This window comes from Sturnus vulgaris, chromosome 1 (genome assembly GCF_052056855.1).
Source record: "Sturnus vulgaris isolate bStuVul1 chromosome 1, bStuVul1.hap1, whole genome shotgun sequence".
NCBI classification, from domain to species: Eukaryota; Metazoa; Chordata; class Aves; order Passeriformes; family Sturnidae; genus Sturnus; species Sturnus vulgaris.
In genome coordinates, this window is record NC_142243.1 from 117,234,987 (window position 1) to 117,256,033 (window position 21,047).

The 21,047-nt window shown below is 39.8% G+C and overlaps 1 protein-coding gene across 1 annotated transcript; it reads left to right on the forward strand.

Annotated features, from left to right (window-relative positions):
• Nucleotides 1–583: 583 nt before the first annotated feature.
• Nucleotides 584–3,015, forward strand: NPBWR1 (neuropeptides B and W receptor 1). The gene is made up of 2 exons (XM_014881620.2): nucleotides 584–1,095; nucleotides 1,545–3,015. Exon 2 carries the CDS (start codon nucleotides 1,589–1,591, stop codon nucleotides 2,570–2,572), a length of 984 nt encoding a protein of 327 aa, XP_014737106.2. The 5' UTR covers nucleotides 584–1,095; nucleotides 1,545–1,588; the 3' UTR covers nucleotides 2,573–3,015.
• The last annotated feature ends 18,032 nt before the right edge of the window (nucleotides 3,016–21,047 follow it).

Sequence of the window (21,047 nt, forward strand, 5' to 3'; positions counted from 1 at the left end):
ACAAAGAAATCATAGCCACAATGAAGCAAAAGTACTTTGTCCTTTTCCTTGTATTTACTTAATAATTTATTTGCTTGGATTTTAAGATTTGTGATATCCTGCTGATCTAGGTGATTATGCATCATAATATGAAAGAATCAGAGCCAGGCTGTGTTTATCTCTCTCCACGGTACTAGCCTGATAGTTTACGAAAAGATTAATTTATTATGCTATTAATAATTTATTAGTAATTATTGATAATGTATGTGGTCAGTCCTGCTTGTAGCATAAAAAAAATGTTGCTTACACTTCTGAGTTTAGAGATGCAATTTTGTCAAATGTATTACAAGCCCATAAAATTCTCCCATTGAAAAGGCAACAAAAATAAAACTAAAGTTAAATAGATTTTATACCATATACTTTTTGAAAAAAAATGCCCTGATAATCAGGAACTCTGAATTACCCTCTTAAAAAAAGATTGCTTTCCCAGGGTTATATTCCAATTCGTCCCTAGCACAGTGTGAACGAGGCAGAAGCATAGGCACTACTGCGCATCCATCCTGACTCTGAATTCACACAACCCGTGAAAAATGGCAAGATCCCGGAATCATAGATTAGTTTGGGCCAGAAGGGAACTTAATGGCCATGTAGTCAAGCCCCCCCGCAATAAGCCAAGGGCATCTTCAAGTCGATCCTGCTGCTCGGAGCCTGATGTGCAGCATCACGCTGCCCACGCCCGCGCCGGGACAGTCCCGGGGCCAGGCAAGCGCTGAGGACTGGCTGAGCTCTCAGACCCAGCACGACCAGCAGATGCCACCTACAGCTGGGATCTCTCTCCCCATTGCTGAGGACCGCGGGAAGAGATGTGACTTCAGGTAACGGCACAAATCTCTGCAGTGCTCCAGCTTCCGACTTTTGAACCAGCCTCTCTGCCGTCCGCGTTACCTGTTTCTTGCTGCCCAGATCGAGACGGACACGGCTGTAACTCTCAGGAGCGAGCAAAGGAGCGGCGCCGGCACATCCCTCCTGCCCGGACCCAGCCCTGCATCCCGCCGCTCCGGGAGCCGCTCCGGGAGCCTCTCCGGGAGCCGCACCGCCGCAGCCGGGCTGGAAGAGGTCAGTGCATCCTTGCTCCCCCTTCACAGCGTTCTGTGCAGTCGGCGAGGGGGGTGCGTTTTGCTTTTTGGAGAGCACACCGAGTGCACAGGCTCCCCCCCAGAGCAGGACCCCCTCAGTCTGCGCACCCCCGACCCAGAGGTGCCGCCGAGTGCCAGCGAGGAAGGCGAACCGGGTCGGACCTCTGGGCTCGCAGGCGAGCGTTGTCACTCTGGGGTGGCTGGTCACTTCGGGGGAGCCCGGGGCTGAGCCCTGTCCCCCATGGCGCTCCCACCATGTGGGAGGAGGGAAGGAGAAGCCGCTGGGACACCTGGCTACTGGCTAAGCCCTTGGTGATCTGCCTTTGGTCCCATCAGGGTGGGTGGCAGTGGGCAGCATATGTGAGATTTTGGTGGTTGGACGTTCCAGAGCAAAGAGCAGAGGTCTCACCTATTTTTTCACACTTCCAGGTCATCCTCACCACCACTGAGCCTAGCCATCCTCTCTTGTGGCCATGGAGAACTCCTCCCTCCCTGAAATCAATTCCTCATGTGCAGACTGCACTGGGACAGGACATGGGAGTCTGAATATGTCCACTACTCCACTGAGCCCCAGGTACTACATCACAGTGCCTGTCATCTACTCAGTCATCTGTGCTGTGGGACTGACAGGCAACACTGCTGTCATCTACGTCATCCTCAAAGCACCAAAGATGAAAACAGTAACCAACATCTTCATCCTCAATCTGGCCATTGCTGATGAGCTCTTTACCTTGGTGCTGCCCATCAACATTGCTGACTACCTGCTCCTGCAGTGGCCCTTCGGAGAGTTCATGTGCAAGCTCATCATCTCCATAGACCAATACAACATTTTCTCCAGCATCTACTTCCTTGCTGTCATGAGCATTGACCGCTACCTCGTTGTGGCAGCCACCACCAAGTCCAGGAAGGTGTCCTACCGCACCTACCGAGCAGCCAAGATCGTGAGCCTCTGCGTCTGGTCCTTTGTCACTGTCATCATCCTGCCCTTCACAGTCTTTGCTAAGATACACAAGGAGCAGGGGCGCTCCCAGTGCGTCTTCGTGTTCCCCCACCCCGAGAGTGTGTGGTGGAAAGGCAGTCGGATCTACACCCTTATTTTAGGCTTTGTCATCCCAGTGTCCACCATCTGCACCCTGTACACCACCATGCTGTGCAGACTGAGACATGTGCAGCTCCACTGCAATGCAAAAGCTCTGGACAAAGCCAAAAGAAAGGTGACACTGATGGTGGCTGCTATCCTGGGTGTTTGTCTGCTCTGCTGGACGCCCTTTCACCTTAGCACAGTGGTGGCCCTCATCATGGACATCCCACAAACTCCACTCGTCATTGGGATTTCCTATTTCATCACCAGCCTAAGCTATGCCAACAGCTGCTTTAACCCTTTCCTGTACACCTTTCTGGATGACAGCTTCCGGAGGAGCTTTCGCAAACTGATGGATTGCAGAACGGCCTCATAGAGCCAACCCAGCCCTCTGTCCTGTCCTGTGTCCCTCTCACGGTCACCTGCTTTTCCTGGGTCATCCCAGCCCAGAGAGTGCTTTCTCTCCAGTCTCCTTGTGATGGCCCACAGGGCTTCAGGCTGTCTCACTACCCAAGACGTGAAATGGAGCCAAGTGTGGATCTTTCTCATCTGTCCTGCACTCATTTACTTAGCACTGCTTTTCTTGCCCTGGTTGTTTTTGTTAGTTGTTTTGTTAGTTGTTTTGTTAGTTGTTTTGTTTGGTTTTTTAAATTCCTTCTCTCTAATGCTCTTTCTGACCTGGGTTTGGAGTTCACAGAACTTCCATGGGTTCCTTTGCCCTTTTTAAAGGCAAACCTTGGAACTCAAGCCACATGACTGTCTCAGTTATTGGTGATTTGTAAAGCCCAATAAAAGTGTGTTATCAAGTGTCTTGCTTAATAATGCCTCAACCTCTTTCCTACCTACAGGACCGAAGTCTTGCAAACTTAGAAACAACTCCAAAGGATAAGGAATAAACAAAGGTATTGAGCTCATTTCATTTTACAGGAGAGTAAGATAAGGTAGTCAAAATTCATGATAACATGTAAGAGAGATATCAGTCTGAACTTAAAGAAAAAAGAGCAAGCCCTCTCTAGTGAATAAAAGATGCATATATGGGTTCGGAGCCACTTGCTGCAGAAAATAGCTTAACAGTGCACTTAGTCATTGTAGTTTGCAAAAAATGCAGCTTTTGTTAATATGAGAAGTGGTGATTATTATTTGTCAGGTGTTTATGGGCTGTTGCACTTACAGATATTTAGTTTGTGGTCCTAGAAAACAGAATCAGAGGGTATCTTTAAAACCAGTTACCTTTCAAGAGTTTGAAAAAATCCTTTTGAAACATGGGGAATATCCTGAATTCTTCCCTGAGAAATCACAAATAGCTTGTAGTGGTTAGGCTACTTTTAAACTATCTCTCACATACTTTCACTTTTGGGTAAGATTTATTAATATGTCTGTTAAGAAGGAGAAATAAAACAAAATTATTTTTTTTTTAATACCCAAAAGATAAGTTAATTTTGCCTGAGGGAGGAGAGAGAGGATGAATGAAAGTTTCACTAGAATTCACATCCAAACACTGTATGAGGATGTTTTTTCCTCCTGTCTCATCTCCTCTTTTAGTCCTCTAAAGGAAAACTACAAAAATATTGAGGACTGAGAAAATATTTGCAATGACTTTACTATTTCTAGTCTTAGTGGTCTTCACTGCACTTCCCTGCAGCAGATGCTAAATCACTGTAACACATTTTTTCTTAGATATTTTCCCCCTCCACTGAATACAGAGAGATAGGGAAATGTGGTTAAGGATTTGCATTTCCACTTACACAGGAGGTCATGATGCTTTCAGGAGGTGCATAAGGATTGGTATGGCACATGCAGGTTGCTCCTGTGATACCTTGCACCAGGTCCTTTCCTACTGCTGCAGTTTAAAGTTCTCCCATAAGCATATATAAAGTTTCTTTCACTGTATCCTCCCACAAAAACTACAAGTAAAAATTTTACTCACAGATTTTGGCAATTACGCACTCCTGATGCTTATTAATAACATATAACTGGGTTGACAATTAAATAATTTCTCCTTATATGACATTAATATTCCCTGAGACAGTCAACACCCAGTCTAGCTGTTATGGAAATGGAAGGACTCCTCTGGGGAATGACAGTGTTGTTCTGTTTCATTGGGGGGTGTATGATCTGACTCCCATCAGACACAGAAGCTGGTGTTTGAAAGAGCAAGCCCAAAAGGTGTGGAGTACATAGAAAAAAATGTGCTTCAAGAGCCAGTGTCCCACACTTTTTCTTTCTGCCTGAAATGAAAGGTAACTAGCTTTTCCCACCAGCTGCTTGGTGATCAGTCACTTACCATGGAGAGAGAATTTAGTCTATATGGACCAAGCAGCAAAATATCTCCTTTTTTAGGCTGATGCTACACACATTTCTCTTGTATCATCTTCACGACAGCATTATTTGCTTAAAACTACATGTGGCTTAAAAAGTAAACAGTTCTATTCTCAGAAAAGACACATGCAGCACCATTGTGCCCTCATTAGTTGTGATCTTTCCCTGAAAACTGACGAATGGGAGTAAAAATAAATTCCCTGTCAAACAGTCACCTTAATGGCACAGATTTGAACATTGTGATAGTGACCACCTAAGTGCTTTGGTTATGCTGCTATGCAGCTACATTTGTCTCATCAGCTGCCAGGGCTTCTTTTTATCCCAGAAATATCATTGAAACTTTGGTAGATTTGTTGTGCTGCTGAAAAACCTGCTCTGAACCTATACATCAAATGCATTTCTAAGATTCTAACTGGTAGTAATGGAAAGTTTTAAGAAGAGTCTGATTTGTATTCCATTTTTATCTAGATTTAGATACCAAAATTGTAACTGTTCCTGAACAATCTAATCTGGTTCAAGTTCTTAAATAAATAAACAACTTTCTAATCTAGATCAGTGTTGAGAGGGTTTTTTAAATGTCTGTATTTCTCAGGAAATAGGAAAGTATTTTAAAATGTGCCTTTCTTCTTTGTCAATATTTTATTTCATTGTCTTCCTCATGCTCATTTTTTGTTTTCCAAAGGGGAAAATAAGAGAAGTGTCTATTAGCAAATTTCACTTTAATGTGTCTTGGACTGCTTGTCTTTTTTCTACTAGAATCATAAAAATGCAGAGTATCACCCGTGGTGATATCATCCTTCACTAAATTCCTTCTCATTCTGAAGGCACATCTTAGCTGTTCTTCATGCTCCCCTTAAACATTCCTCTTTTTTTATTTCTGGAGGAGGAATTTATGCTCCTGTTCAGACCGTGTTTAATCAGCTATAATGAGCAGTTGTACACTGTGAGACAGAAGAGTTGCTGTAAGGAAGCATTTTTTATGTATGGAAGTATGTTATATATAAGAAAATGAGTAAAATAAAAACAAATCCATTTTCCATACAGCATAACCATAACTTGCAACTGATACTGCAGATATTTGATATAGACTTCCAGAGGAAAAGCAGAGAAAAGCAGATTATAGAAATAAATTTTCTGGCTACTTGTGCCTCATCCTTCCCCTGTGTTTGTACCACCCTGACTGGTGTTAAATATTTTTAACTGTTGTCTGCTGCTTAACAGCATCTTGGGGGGAAGGGAGGGGGAATTCTTGAGGGGGAACAAGGTGGAAGCAGTAGACAGGGTTATATTCTCAGGACTGTGGTTAGTTAGAGTACAAGGAGCACACACCTGTATAATACCTGATGCCTAGCTCTGCAGAAAGCAGAGATGGGAAAAGTTCTGTGTTTCCAGTTCCAGGATGTTTCAAATTCCTGCTTCTTTTTATCAATGAAAAATATACTTTTATTATAATTTGGGAGCAAAATCTTCCACATTTTTCTTGTACTTTGCCAAAATAAGTACTGCCATTTCTAAAGAAAATTAATATTCTATCTTTAGGTTCAATATTTTTAGCAATATTTTTGTCATAAGGACTTTTTCTTAAAGGAAGAATACACTGATTTTGATTAGTTATATTTGAGCAGATGGAGTTTTTTCTCTATGAGTTCAGAAGTTCTGGAATTTTCAGAGCCTGGAAAAAAAGTGAACATTCCTTTTCCAGAGACTACTCCTATGAGGCCTCATTCAATGAATGGCATGACATCCAAAATCTTAAAAATAAAACATAATTAAATTAATTGCTGATTAAACAAAGAGAAAAAAAGGATGTTCTATTCACCCAGTGCAGACAGCAGATGAAACAGCAGTTTATAGGCTTGAATTTAACAGACCAACATCGACATTTTTGTCTAACACACACAGCAAAACTTGCAGCTGGCAAACGCCCTGTGTGTTCACATGTGCAAAGCAGACAAGTTACCATTAAAAGAGGCTGTGATCTTTTGCTCATTCTGGTAAGCAGCTGCTTATATGAGCAGCCCAATCATGATGGGGAAATAATTCTGTTCTTAACCCTGTCTGAGGGCTAATTGCTCACCAGTGTCAGTAAGGACCTTACAGACAAGCCCATCACAGTTACAGAGCTCCCCAGCCCCTCGGCTTGTTTGGCCTCTTTCTGCTTCAAAATAGTTCCACTGTGGACAGTGGAATAATTTTCTTTCTCAACAGAGTAAGACTTTTACACTGTTTTGCCAATATAAAGTATGATTGCAACACAAGACAACCTCTTTTTCTGCTTCACAAAGTAAAAGAAAAATAAATTAAATTCTGCATAAATATTATATTTTTTCCATTTTCCCCATCTTCATTCATAGTCATCTTTAGGAAGCATGAAGAAGATGCACAAACTGGCAACTTACTGCTATTTGAGGCTCCACAAATGCTTCCAAAATCTTTTTCTACTTACAAAACTTTATACCACCAGAGGGAGTTCAAAGACAAATTATTCAGCAAATACTGAGTGGAAATAAATTTCTGCTCTCATGCCTGACACTAGGCATGCAGTTTTCTTGTGTTTTTCCTCAAATTCTAGTAAAATTCATTATTCTATGATAAACAGAATTATAATAAAATAGCTTTAATAAAGGTCAGAATTTTCTAGAGGCGTGATCCTAAACCTGCTTGCCATTTTCTGGTTCTTTTTGAGCATCCACTTTCCAGTGTACAGTTAGAATTCTTACTGAGAAGAATGACGTCCGGATGAGCTGAAGACACAGCAGGTGCTGCACATTCCCACTTCCAGTCAATCAGCCCCCCAGAGGGACTGGTTTGGGGGAGGACTGGGCAGATGTCACTGGCATAAAGCAGAGGCTGTGTCAGCCTGCAGAGGACAACTCTCCTCCACAGCATCCCTCAAACTAGGGCAGCCCTGTGGAGCCCCAGCTGCCTCCAGGCAAGGATTTGTGTGTGCTCTGTGCTCTGCTTCAAACCATTTTCATTAGATGGAAATTTCTTCCTCATTTGCCTTTTTCCTGTCCCTGGTTCCTATTATCCCCACACTGTATTTAATGTTTTGGACACTTCCCCTCCTTTCAGATTTCAGCCCGGAGATGGCACTGGTTCTTCACTGACAAGCCATCGCTGTTTTCCCAAATCAGTTTAAGACTTAAAAAAAAAATGTTCCTGAGAGCTAAATTGGATACTGTGTTAGAGGATAAAGAAATTAGCAAGGGGAAACAAAAAAAAATACTGTTTCTTTTATTGTAAAATATATGTAAAATAGCATGAACTCTTACGCATTTTTTAAAAAAATGGGAATTAGTACTTTTTAACAGGCATTGGTTGAACTAAGTATGCTGAAATCATAAGAGTAGTTAAGGGTTAATCTAAGGTTAATCTAGGTAAAACCTAGATTAAAATTCCTTTATGCCCCCATATTCAAATTTTTAATGCAGACACTAGATAGATCAGTAAGAGAAGAGATTTTCAACCAAAACTCTCAAGTCCTTAAAACTGGCGATTTTCTTTAGAGAAGATATGTCCAAAGTATTTTAATTTTTAAGGTGCATATTAAGGAAAAGAAAAGCTATATGATTCTAATAAGGAGCAAGTAGCTTAATAATTTCAATATCTGGCAGGATTCTCAGGAGCTGTAAGCAATGCAATGGGCTTGGATACAGTTAGTGTGATTTTCACAAATGAATAGCAGACGGTGTAAGATGTCTTTATAGAATATTACAGGCTCAGGTGTTGCTGCAGTCCCCTTCAATACTGCAGTGTATACCTGATGGGTAAGCACTCCTCAGCTCTAGCTCTGAGGTGTTTTCCTTCTGCTTCACATCCCTGCCTACTGAGGCCAACTCAAATCAGTGGGAAAATGTTAAAATAGTGGAGGTGCTGATTGATTGTTATTATTTACTACTGATACTGTGGTAGCACTGAGATCCTAACAAGTCTGGGTTATCATGGTAGACATTCACCTACCTACAGAAAAAGAAGAGCTGCAGAAGAGAATTTGCAAACTAAGAGACTTCAGTTTTCTGGAGACACTGTTTTCCTGGAACACTGGGAGGACCATGAGCTTGCTTCCCTCCTTGTTTCAGGAGAGACGCACTTCCCAAGGCATATCTTTCACTTCTGCATTATATTAACCTTAAAACTGAAGCTGAAATATTACACAGGGGCTTTTATGCCGCGCTCGCTGAATCTGTGTTACAAAATGGATCTTCAGCTAAAGAAATAACAAGGCTGGTTTCTGGTTGGCATAGTGACATAGCAGTAATATGCTATATAAAACCATCATGTGATTTATATTAGGTACCTATAGAAGCTATTGTCTTCATATTTGATGAGCCTTAAAGTTTGGCATTTGTTCTCTGTGATGAGCTAAAGCTACTCAACTATCAGCAAGACTTGGTATGATAGATCGTTGTTGGTTTGTGGTGCTGCAACACGTGATGGGAAATTTAGACAACTAAATGCATTAACTTTTTATAAAGAGAAAAAGCACCTAGCTCTCATTTTTTGAGATACCTTGACCATTTCAAAAAACCAAACCCGAATCTAAAAAACCCCCGTCAAACCTATCTTCTAAGGAGTACTGAAGTATTAAAAGGAGAAGATTCAAAAGATTATGGTGATTTCCCCCCTTCTTCCTAAGTTTTGATACTTCTCTGATATGCTTGTTTATTCACAGAGTCTATATATGGTAAAGAGAATACTAAAATGCTAAACATCTCAAAAACTGCTATTCCCAAAAAACTCAGAACAAACTTCAACTCTATTGACAAACTCTCTTGGTGTGATGAAGAGTTCTGCTGACTCTTACTTAAAATACACTAAAATCACAAACACATCTAGAAATGTCACTTATCTAAATAAATCCTGGTGTAAATTACTTAGAACACAGTTAAATAAACCAAGTCAAACCAGAATATATGACTGGAGAACCAATGCAGAAATCACTCTAATAGGCCCTATTGTAGTTAGCAAACATATTTTGAATTTTTTCCCTATGTCAATTACTGGGCTCTTATTCAAGGTTGATTAAATCTGAGATGGCCAGTTCCCATCCTCTGATTAGGCAGTAAATGAAGTGACTCTCAGTGACTATAGTACACATTTAGTTTTTTCCATGTTTTTAAGAACCACTAGCACTGAGTTACAGTACCAGTTAGAAGCATTCAAGAAAAAAAATAGTATCCACTGTAAAATGATGGAACAAATGCACGATTTCAGACTTACCATTCTAGATCAAACCAATGATCTCTTATGTCAAGTAGTCTATTTTTAATGGATCTTGACATGGTGATGTACAGCTGTTTTCAAGGACATTATTACATAATGTGTGTGGGCAGGTGGCAAACATTGCTACCTGTCAGAATTAAATCTGGCAAGGCAGAAATAGAAACTTCTGCAATTCATTCAATTATTTGTACAGTGAGAACACACAGTGGGCCAAATAAGATTCTCCTGGACTGGGCAAAACCCTGACAACAAGATTTTGATCATAAATATAACCAAATCTACTCTGTTTAAGACGAGGAAATAAGTGGGCAAAGGAAGAAGTTCTAAAGCATCTTAAGGGTAGGAAAAACAAAGCAAATACAGAAATTTTGGATAAACCTAGATTTCTTTCCAAAATATGGCCTGAAAATTGAGAAGAAATATTGCAAAAGAGAAGACTGAAGCTCTGCAGCAAGCTAGAACAGATGAGCAGATGATTCCACTTGCTGCATGTCAGCAGGGCTCAATTCCATTTACTGCTCATGGAAGGAATGTGTTCCATCCATTGAATTCAGAGAGGGAGGATAAGGAAATCCCTAAAGCAAGAAGAAATATCTATTCTAGTTTATTGTAGCATTTGAAAGACGAATGGACTTATATGCAATGCCATTATTCATCCAACATGTAACTTTGTTATCAGCACCTACATTCTACATTAGATTAACTCTTCAAAACATCTCTACAGTTAAGACAGATCTCACATACTACTCCGAAGGAATCAAGGTTCTGCTGTTTTTTCTCAAGTTTGGATGTTGTTCACTGAGGATGATAAGTCAGGACCTTCATTTACTTCTATGCTTACCTCTGTCCCATCAGTCATCCCATCAATAACAGGTGCTCTGCAAAAATATTTTCTTCTACTTTTTCAGAGTCTTTGACATGTTCCTGTCAGAGTGGCAAATTTCACTATGCATTTCCTCTTGTCTTCTGAGCTGCCTCAATCAAGTTTATGCTACCACTAAAATGGAATGAGGTAACATGTTCATTATTGAGGTGTCAGCTGCTCTTCTGTTCCTCTCTTGTCAGCTCTTAGGAGACTCCAGCACACTCTGCACCATGTTTCCCACTGCTCCTGCAAGAGGAATTTATCATTTATGGCATGCTGCAAAACTTTTAGGAATTGCAATCTACCTGCTAAGAAGTACACATCTGTCAGGGGCCATGAAGAAAAGCAAAACAAAGCAAGGCAGCAGCAATGTTAATTCTTAGAGGATGGAAAAAGATGTGACATAAATGAATAACTGCTTCGATTGTTGTTAAAATGTGTCTGTACTCAGAAAAACATCTTGCAGCAATTTCTTAAAAGAGAATCTGACCCATAGCAGCTGATATTAATAGGAATGGAGGGAAGATTGGCTCCCATGCTGGGAATGCTGCACACAGTCTAAGGAACCCAATGCAATTCTCAGGCAAGGGTTTTGGACCTGCTCAACAGCAAAGTAATAGCAAAATTAACAGATACTATACTTGCATATATGTCTAAGTCACTGCTAAACACATAAAATGAAACAATTTATGACACTAAATGAGGAAATTATGGACTTAACCATATGATTTCTTTTTCATGAGACTGCAGAGAAAATAATATTATGAACTAAAGATCTTACAGCTAAGCACTAAAAGCTGTAATACTAATATGCACAAGGAATCAGCCAATCTAAAGAATTTACTAAACTAATGAAAATCATCCAAATCCTACATAAAATTTCCAACCACTTTCCCAGCAATTTTCTTGCAATGAATGGGTCCAAAACCCGTGTCTTTCAACAGTGTTCCTAGTACATTATGTATGAATTATAACATAGTATGTTAATTCAATTGCTCCAAAATTAAATTCCAACGTTTTAAACTCCATTTTAGTTTCCTTTCTAACAGAATATTCAACTGGACAATATTCCATTTTTGTTAAACAAAAAATCTGATTGTCAGGTTTTTGTGTTTTTATTGCATTTTGTATGTGTAGAACTGTAACTACAATGTGCTAAGTAGAAAACTATGGTTAAAAATGAATTTTCTATATATTTGGAACCCTGCTTACAAAAATAAAAAGCAATTGCAAATGCCTAAGAAATTTATGTATTATGTAATTACAATGTGCTAGAAGTACAATTATAGACTTGCTAATAATCTTTTCATTTCCTTCCCCCTTATTTTAAATATTGCTTCATCTTAGATGATTTATTTCTTTCTCTCATAACAAGAGAAGGTTTTCCAAAATGAGGATTTTCATAGAGCTTCACTACTTGTTTTGCAAGGGAATAAGTTTCCAGAAACTGTTTATATTCATCAATAAGCTCTTACATAATTATTTTAAATAGAGTAAGTTTATGAAAACCTCCTAGAGCACCTTGGTTTAATGAAAACTGAATCAGAGCTGTTCAGTATATTCCACTGCTTGGAATAAAATGTAGTTTGAATGGGAAGAAAACAACAACCAAACAAAATAACCCCCAGGTCTTTGAAATTATACTTTCAAACCCTGAATGTTTATCTGGAAGCAGCTACTTCACTACAGCCAGAGTAGAGATGATTGCTGTTCCACCACTAACCTTAAGATCAGGGGGAAAAATCAACTCTTCAGAGAAACAGGGAGCAACAGGAAAGAATTTGCTGCAGGAAGGATGATGGGCATAGGCAAAAAGCAAGGACAAAACCCAAAATAGGAGTCCTTGGTTCTGTCCTTTCATGTTCTCTTTGTACCTTTCAATGAATAAATGATGCATTGTTTAAAAAGCCTTAACTGCAAGGAAAGATGTGCAGTTGAGGGGCTCTTTGCAGTCTTCTTCAGTTGCTTTGTCCAAAGGCTGCCTAATTCTACCTCTGTACCAGTTTAAAGCAGAGAGGGCCTGCAGAAGGGATGTGCTAACAAAAAGCCTCCCCGAGGATCCTCAACACCAAGGACTGTGTTTATCTACCATGAATATAAGGATTTCCTGGTTTGCAAATGATGTTTCACAATCTAACCAGAGTTTGGTCTGCGTCCAAGACCTTTCTTGTTTTCACTGCAGCTGTCATGTCTGAATGCAGAAACCCATCCTCAACAAATCTGTGCTTATTAGGAAGTTACTTTAAGGAAGTATTTCCAACTACCTCTGAGAAAGACTTCATAAAAGCAATATTTTTTTCTGTCTGTTTACCAATAAAAGAGCCATGTAGCATGTCATACCTCATATATTGTTTGTCAATGCATCTTCACTAACATAAGCATGACAGGCAGCACCTGGTCTGAGCAGCAAGCTTGAAACACTAATGGATGCAACAAAGACATGTTGCAAGAACAGAATAATTTCTCTGTGGAAAAATACAAGAGCTAGCACAGCATTTTCTCCACTTTGCAAATGGTCCCACAAAGTAACAGCAGAAGCCAGGTCTTTTGAGAAGTCATATTGTAATCAAGGGCAACATAGGCTTTAAAAAAGATTTACCTCAGTAAACTCCCTGCAACATTATCTCCTGCCAGCTTATGATAGTATCACATGAGTATTTCTTTTCTTTTCAAGGGTATGGCTTTACCTTACAATACAATTGAATGGTTTGGTCTTTTCATAGCAGCAGTGTATATATATTTAACAACCTACTGAGACATCTGTATCCAAAATAAAAGAATTGTAATAAATAGGAATTTTCAGTAAAATGAGACACATATTGGTATTGTGTATATATATGTATATGTGAACACACATTTCTGCTTCTATCTTCAAAGCAAAGTCTGCTCAAAAGCCCTTTCAGGACACAATACTGTGGTACAGCTAGGAACACTTAATATCTTTATGCAAAGAGTAGCTGAACCCTCTAAAGTAAGAAAATCTTCTCCACCTGACCCTACCTTACACACCTTTCTATTTCCCATGAAAATCCTAGTTAAAGAGTGAAGGATTTTTTTCCATCTGCACAGATCAGGAAGTTTTTAAAATATGCTAAACTGGATAAATAACACAAAAAAGCAATAATCTTGAACATGTGATCTAATAGGTCATTTTTATTTTCTCTCTCCTCTTATGAGAGATACCTACTCAAAATTCAATGAAGTGAAAATGGAGACATGCATGCCAAAAATCTAATGCAGAATATGTTGTAAAATTATAACTACTGTGAAGTAGTTATTTCAAAGCAGAAGTGATGTTCAGGGTTGGCAAAGTGGGGTTAAATAAATAGAAAAGGTCTGCTCACATGCTTTGTTCGAGGTCTGTCCAAATTTTGAGGCTGCTTTTGCCACCCCCTGTGAACCAGCTCCTCAGGGGGGAATTCTGCCTAACTGAAAATGCAATGACCAGATTCTGGCAACCTGCTTTAGCTGAGCTGAAGATGGAAATGTCTTTAACTATACTTTCTTGAAGTACAAGCTGAGGAGTAGTTATCAAAAACCCTAAGAAGGAAGAACAGTATTTGCACCATCAGAAGACATTTCAGGTCACATTATGGCTGTAACTGATTACTACATATGGCTGGTAGATTACTCGTGATTTATATCCAGATGTTCACCTTCAAGAGGAAATATTTTCTCATTGAAGTTTCCAAGAGACAGCATTTTATCCAAGTAGAGGGGTGCTGGAAACATTTTTTTCCTAAAGAAAAAGGATTCTTACTTATTTAAAGTAAATACTATTGACATTCTAATAATGATTTGTAGGATACAGGCATTACATATATTTAGTTTCACCCAGATATATCATTCAACACCTATGCAGGCCTATAGATTACACCAGTAATCCTATCAACAGTTCTGTAATAACACAGTATCTCAATGAAAGAGAAGAGATTATCTAAACACACAAAATAATGCCCTTATTTTAAATGGAAATAGTTTGCCTTCTGAAGGAGCTTTGCCACGAGTTAAAACATAAATTTTTTATCTATTACGTTGATCTATAACTCTTTAGCAAATTAATTTAAAATGTACACTATGAGCTCTCATTTGCTTAAAAGAAAAAAAAAATCTTCCTTTGAGCTGTTCTTCTTTTAGAATCTTCACTTTTTGATCCTACCTGAGTCCTTTGCAATATCTCAGATAGTAGAAGTGTAAAATAATCTCTCTGTGGAGGTACATCACCATCAGGTTTTGAAAAAAATTGTTAAACAGAGAATATGAACACTGAAGAGTTAAAGGGGAATGCCATTTACTCAGCTCCTCAGTAGTATAAGTTCACAGCAGTTTCAAGAGGACAGTAGCATTTTTAAAGGATTTTGTCATATCAGATTCAAGCCATACATTTATCTATGGTCATATAGCCTCAAATTCATTTTACTGCACTACAGCTTATTCTAACTTTCTCTTGTAGCACAGGTAGTACCACTGATGAGTTTTAAGACTGAGATACAATGATTAGTCTCTAGTTAAAGCTTTTGACATTAACAAGGGTGCAGCCTACTTTGCATTGTATTGCCCACACTGAAACATCAGTCTTGCAAACAAGGCAAATGGTTAAAGACACAGTCTCTCCACTGGAGTATTTTCAACTTGTTCATTGCACTGTGCAGATCATGTTCTGCAAGATACAAATGTAACATTCCAAAGCTCATAATTTCTGTTTTTTAAAAAGCACTAGGTCATTTGTAATTTCATTAAGATCAGCAAGAGCTTCTTCACGGCATAAATTGTCATTTCTCAAAGTACCTCCAGGGAGGATACTTTTCTTTTATTCTAGATTGCTTTTTCCAAGTTAGAAAATCTCTTTCGAAAGCTTCAGTAGTGCATTTGGTTGGCAGTTTCCACCTAAAGTTAAAACCAAAATCCATCAGATTCAAGTTCAAAATGAACAGGATTGAAACCCAGCTAGTAGGAGAAGGAGGAGAAAAAAAGCGCTCTTAACCAAATTTTATAAAGAGAGGAAAGCCTGTGCATCAGAACTGCCAAGTGATCACTGTTTGGAATTGGTGCTCTTTGCTAAACCAGGATGCAGACTGCAGCAAGGGAATAACTTATGTAGTTACTCATGGCAGTGTAGTCTCCTCTTCTTTAAGGGGTCATGTTCTTGAATTCCTGCCTTTAATGTGCACTTTTTTCTTCAATGACTTATCAGTACGGATAAAGTCAGACCACAGAATTAAAATCATTCTCTTATCTGGCAAATACTTTCTGCCATCTTGCTTGTGTTCACTCGCAGTGCTTCTCAAACCTTGCCCTTCCTTCACCTCCCCTCTGCTGTTCATCCCTTGACTTGGCTATGCCAAAGGGGATAATTAAGTGCAGATGAACCCCCAAATATTGATGCCTTGATGTCAGCAGCTGCCAAATCATTTGGACATGCTGGTGGCTGGAGTTTCACCTCCTGAGAGCCTTTGAAGCTTGTTCAGGAACAGGATAGGAAGGGGCATAGGACACCCTGGTGCCAGTGGAGTGTCCACAGCCTAACCTAAGGGACAATGATACAGGGGTAAGGCATTTTCATACACTGGAGTGAAAAGGGGAGAATTAAAAGTCTGGGAAGAGTCAGCAGTATTTCCCATGCTGTATTTCAGGTGACAGAAATGACCAAAACAGTGAAAAAATGTGAGAAAAAAAAAAAAGTACAAGCCCTGTCACGTTTCTGCCTTCTCCTGCCTGCAGGCAGTGCACCTCCTTCCAAATTCTAGGCAAGTTGTCATGGAAACTATCAGCATGGCTACAAAAATAGGGAGAAATGGTATATTTCATCCATATATACATTATTTAATTTCATCAAAGAAAGAGAAATGGTACAAGGTGGCAGACCCTGTTAGTAAGACGGTTCCACCCTGGGGAAGGAAGGACTTTTTGCAGAAGGGATCTTAGCTGACAATCAGTCCTTTGGCCAAGGTCATCCAGAGGAAAAGAGTATCAGCAAACTCTGCCCCTCTTCAGCTGAGAACAGTTAGTGCAAAATACTGATCAACGACTTTCATTTATTTTTTTTGTTGAACTTTTGTAACCTGACAATAGAAGAGTCACATCACTCCTTTCCTCCTGTTTTGCACCTTGACGTAGCATTAGGAATTTATTCTCTTCTGTAAGCAAAGATATTTGGGGACAATTTCAACACTGGTAGGTCTGTAAGAAGGCACTGGGCATAGATGTCTCCACCTCAAACTTACCTATCTGAAAAGAAACAACGCAGAAAAAGGAAATAAGAGAAGAAAGAGAGCAACATATGACAGAGGCTTTCAAATAACAAGGTACACAGCAAGATCCAGACTTCACATTTCTCCCATCCTTCTGACAGTTCAAAATATTCCTACATTGTTTAATAAATTTGAAGAAAAAAAGGCAAATATAGCACTTTGTATATAAAGAGAGCTGTAGGAGAGAAATAGAAGGTAAGGGACTCTATTAATTGTTCCTGGGTTTAATTTTACTTTCTTAAAACTAAAATGCACCTAACAGTTGCTGAACAACCACTTCAGAAATCTTTTGCAACTAAAGGCTTTTTAATGGCAGGGTACAGAAGATTCGAGATGTGTTTGTTACTCTGCAGTTGTTCAAGTTGGATGAACAGTCCTCTATAGGGATATTGGGAGAACCTGACCAGAACCTGTGCCTTCTTCTTTGCCTTCTTTTCCCTTCAAACTGACAAAAATGTTTCCTAACCAGCAAAAAGGGTAAGTTTTTTGGAACTAATTTACCTTCCTCTTAATTCTCTCTACCATACTGCTTTTCTTACCTCTCTCTGTCCTGCTTCACTGAAAAGATAAAAGAAGGAATTACAAGGTAAATTACATTTCTTGACAAAACTTTCAGAGCTGTAAAAAATAGGGAAGCATTGCAGGTTTAGTACTGGAAAAAGAAAGCCTTGTCTTTTTAGGCCCCAAACCACTAATCACTGATCCGTCATAAGCACATGAGTAATCTAAGTGAGCTCTTGGATTCAAGCCAACAGATAAATGTTAAATATGTGCCTGTCCCAGCCAATGCACACAATCTGGTTTTAAATGTGACATTTACATATATATATATATATATATATATCTTTTGCAGTTGAGGAGATTAGAAAAGCTGTTTATAAACCAGAACATGAGGCTAAAATCGTGATTAAAATTGTCATGAAAATTTCTCTAGTGATATTGTGAAGCATTGTATAATTTTATTTACAAAAGCTTGGAAAAAACAAATTTTAATGCAATTTACATTTAGTCCACTTTCCACTAAATATGACATGTAGACAAGCTAAGAAGAGTAAAACAAACAGATTCTATGCACAACAAAAAATTTCAAAACAACTAAAATCCATGGGGTGTTGTCGAGTGTTACTTATTTCAGTGGCATTGAAAGACAACTGGGAGTTAAAATTACAGTTTAATTTGCATTAATGCATTTACACAAAAATCACAGAAAGAGGAGAGCATCTTATCTTTTTTTTTTTTTAACTGAAATTCAAGGGAGGGATAAAAGAGGATGTTTTACTCTGCAAGGAAAATAATTGTTCAAGTTTGACAGGCAAATTGAACTAACTGCATTGAAGATGAGCGAATTTAATGTTTCCACACTCAAGATTTTTGCAGGCTTATCTGTCAGATAATAAAATAAATTTCAGCTTTTTGCAGCTTAGGTAATATTTTCATATTTTCATAAGTACATTTTCTGAAATCCAGGCAAAGATAGAGATTAATAAACAGAGATGTTTCAGTGTTACCACAACATTAAAAGAGAAGGAACTAACCCTGCATCCTTTGCATATACCAATAACCTTATCCTGTGATAAATTTGTCTCAGTTGGACTTAGTTGTTCCACCACACTCACAAAGTTGAAGAGGCTCCTCAACAGCTTTTTAGCAAATCTTATTGATGTCTTTGCAAAGAACTTGAGCAGGCCTTAAACTTTAAGGGTCTTTAAGGGACTTCATGTCCATTATTGCTCCAGTTGGCCTTTACATATCTCACCCTGCAGGAACTCTGCTGACACACTCACCATCAGATCAGGCAATACAGAGGAGATGGGATGGGGACACTTGCATAAGCCTTTGAGAAGAAGGGAATGCTTAATCTGGCCCACTGGTAGGGAGCTGCCAGACTTTACAACACACCAACAGTCTCTGCTAATGCTAGCTACATGATTAATATTTTTCAAAATCAGTGTGGAGGCAGACCTTTCTTCCAAAGATGACTGTGGCACCGTTCATCCCCAGTCCAGCAGCCCGGTGAAAAGAGTTTAAGGAGGAAGTAGATGAAATGCAACCAGTCAAGTTCAATGATCACATGTTCCAGGATCCTCTTGTCATCACAAAAGTATTGCAAGTCTGAGGACTTCATGAAACATACCACCAGTGCATGGGTGCTGAATGCTACACGAAGAGTTTTCCAGTTTATGATCCCAGTGTGCAGTGGGATTAGCTCAAACTGCAAGATGGGACAGAATATTTCTTCATCCCTGTGTGACATTAAGATACCCTGAGAAGACAAAGAACAAAAAATAAGCAAGCAGAGCAAGCAGAGTAGGAATATGTGGTGCAACTGTTACTTGGGTATTGTCCAAAAGGCTGCCACACACACATGGCCTACAAAAACGGTGTGCAGGACTGGAGCTGAGGACAGAGAGGATCACAGATCTCAGGTTCAGGCAGGAGGTCTGCCATGTTCACATGTTGTTTGGGTGGGGGTTGTGGGTAGGAAGAGGTCTGTGGATTCAAGGAATACTTCCCTTTTGGAGCAAAATGGAACAAGACTGGGTGATGCCGTGCACTGCACAAGTGATGTGGGATCAATTTTGCCTGCGAGTTGTAGGAGTTTGCAATTTTAGCAGAGCACAAGATGGGTGGAGATCCACTTTACCAGTGGTAAGGAAGTTGTGTCTGCTAGCATGTCTGCTCAGTTTGGAGCCAAAAGAGTCATGGTTTCTCCTAAAAACACTGAGGTCTCGGCAAAAGACTGGAATCTAAGTCTCTGGGGAAACTCCTCCAATCAAAGGTTAAGCCAGTAACATCACTTCCCTGAGAAGTGGGAAAATGTGATGCTTTCCAGGATGCTCCATGTGAGACTGCTAGCCCCAGCCAAAGGAACAATCTGTTAGTTCAGCACAGGGAGTAGCAATAACCTCAGCTCCCAACAAAGGAGGCAAAGGAGGAAGTTGGTTGTGACAAAATAGGTCAGCCTGGGCAAAGGACAAACCTGTATGTGACTGATCAAAGGCTGGCACAGGTCCCAGCTTCATAAATTACTCTTGCAGCAGCACAGAGGGCGTGGAAGATCCAGGTAAGTCAAGATCCAAACCAAGTACCTGCACAGTACCCATGAAGTACTTGTGATCCATCTTGTCATGTTTCTTCCCTGATCAAGGGACAAGAAGATAAGTAGCAGACAGCTCCTATATGTCAGGTGGAAAAGGCCACAAATCAGGAATAATATTGTTACAGATACTCCAGCTCAGAAATTCTGACATCTGATCTGAGAGAATTATGTTCCCAGCACATACACATTCTTCAGCAGTATGGCCTTTCCTGCAATATCATAATTTCCTCTGAGGATCGATATTGAGTTCCAATTCAATGGTTTGGGAAACTTTCTCTCCTTTAATGAAAGAATGTCTTACTGCATGAGAATGTGAGAACTAATTCAAACAGCAGCAGGGTCCAGGGCCCACTCATCTCAGAGTTCACTGTAAAATTGCATCATCAGCTGCCCAATGCCCTAGGGCTTTTTATTAGGTATTTGGCAACAAGCTTCAAATAAAAGTAGGAGTTCCATTGTCCTAACTCTCCACACTGACCATTTTAAACCTATGCCATAGGACCTACCAAGGACTGAGATGAATGGAATATGAAAAGATGGGGTACACATGACCTCCAGATCTCAAGAAGTACTGCTGTCTTTTCCTGGACACAGGTGATATTTTTCTTATCACTTGTTTTTCGTCAGTAATTGGATGCCTGTCATGATTCATAGACACACATCCCAACAAATATGGACACACAGCTGGGCAAAGGCACCCCAAGCTTGATGTGCTTCCAGAATTTGGACCTCGTGCTACTTCTGATGTTTGATGCATGAATTGCCAGGGAAGATCAGAGAGATAAGTCTGAGAGAGATATCCCAATACCACATCTCACTGTTGGGTGATCATGGACACAGTCATTCCAAAAGGATCTGCTCCCTGTGTTTGTTCTCCACATCCTTCCCTCTTCATTCTAGGGTAAGAGCAAACCTCTCCTCCACACAGGGGAAACAAAACTCCCAGAAAATCATTACAAAGCCCAAACCCTTGATATCATTCTTGCTGGAAAGCCAGTACGTCAGTCTCACTGTAGAGAAGGGACAGACACTCGTCAGAGACAAGAGGTTGGAGAATTTTTGATTGCTTGTTTTCAAGCCTCCATTTCAT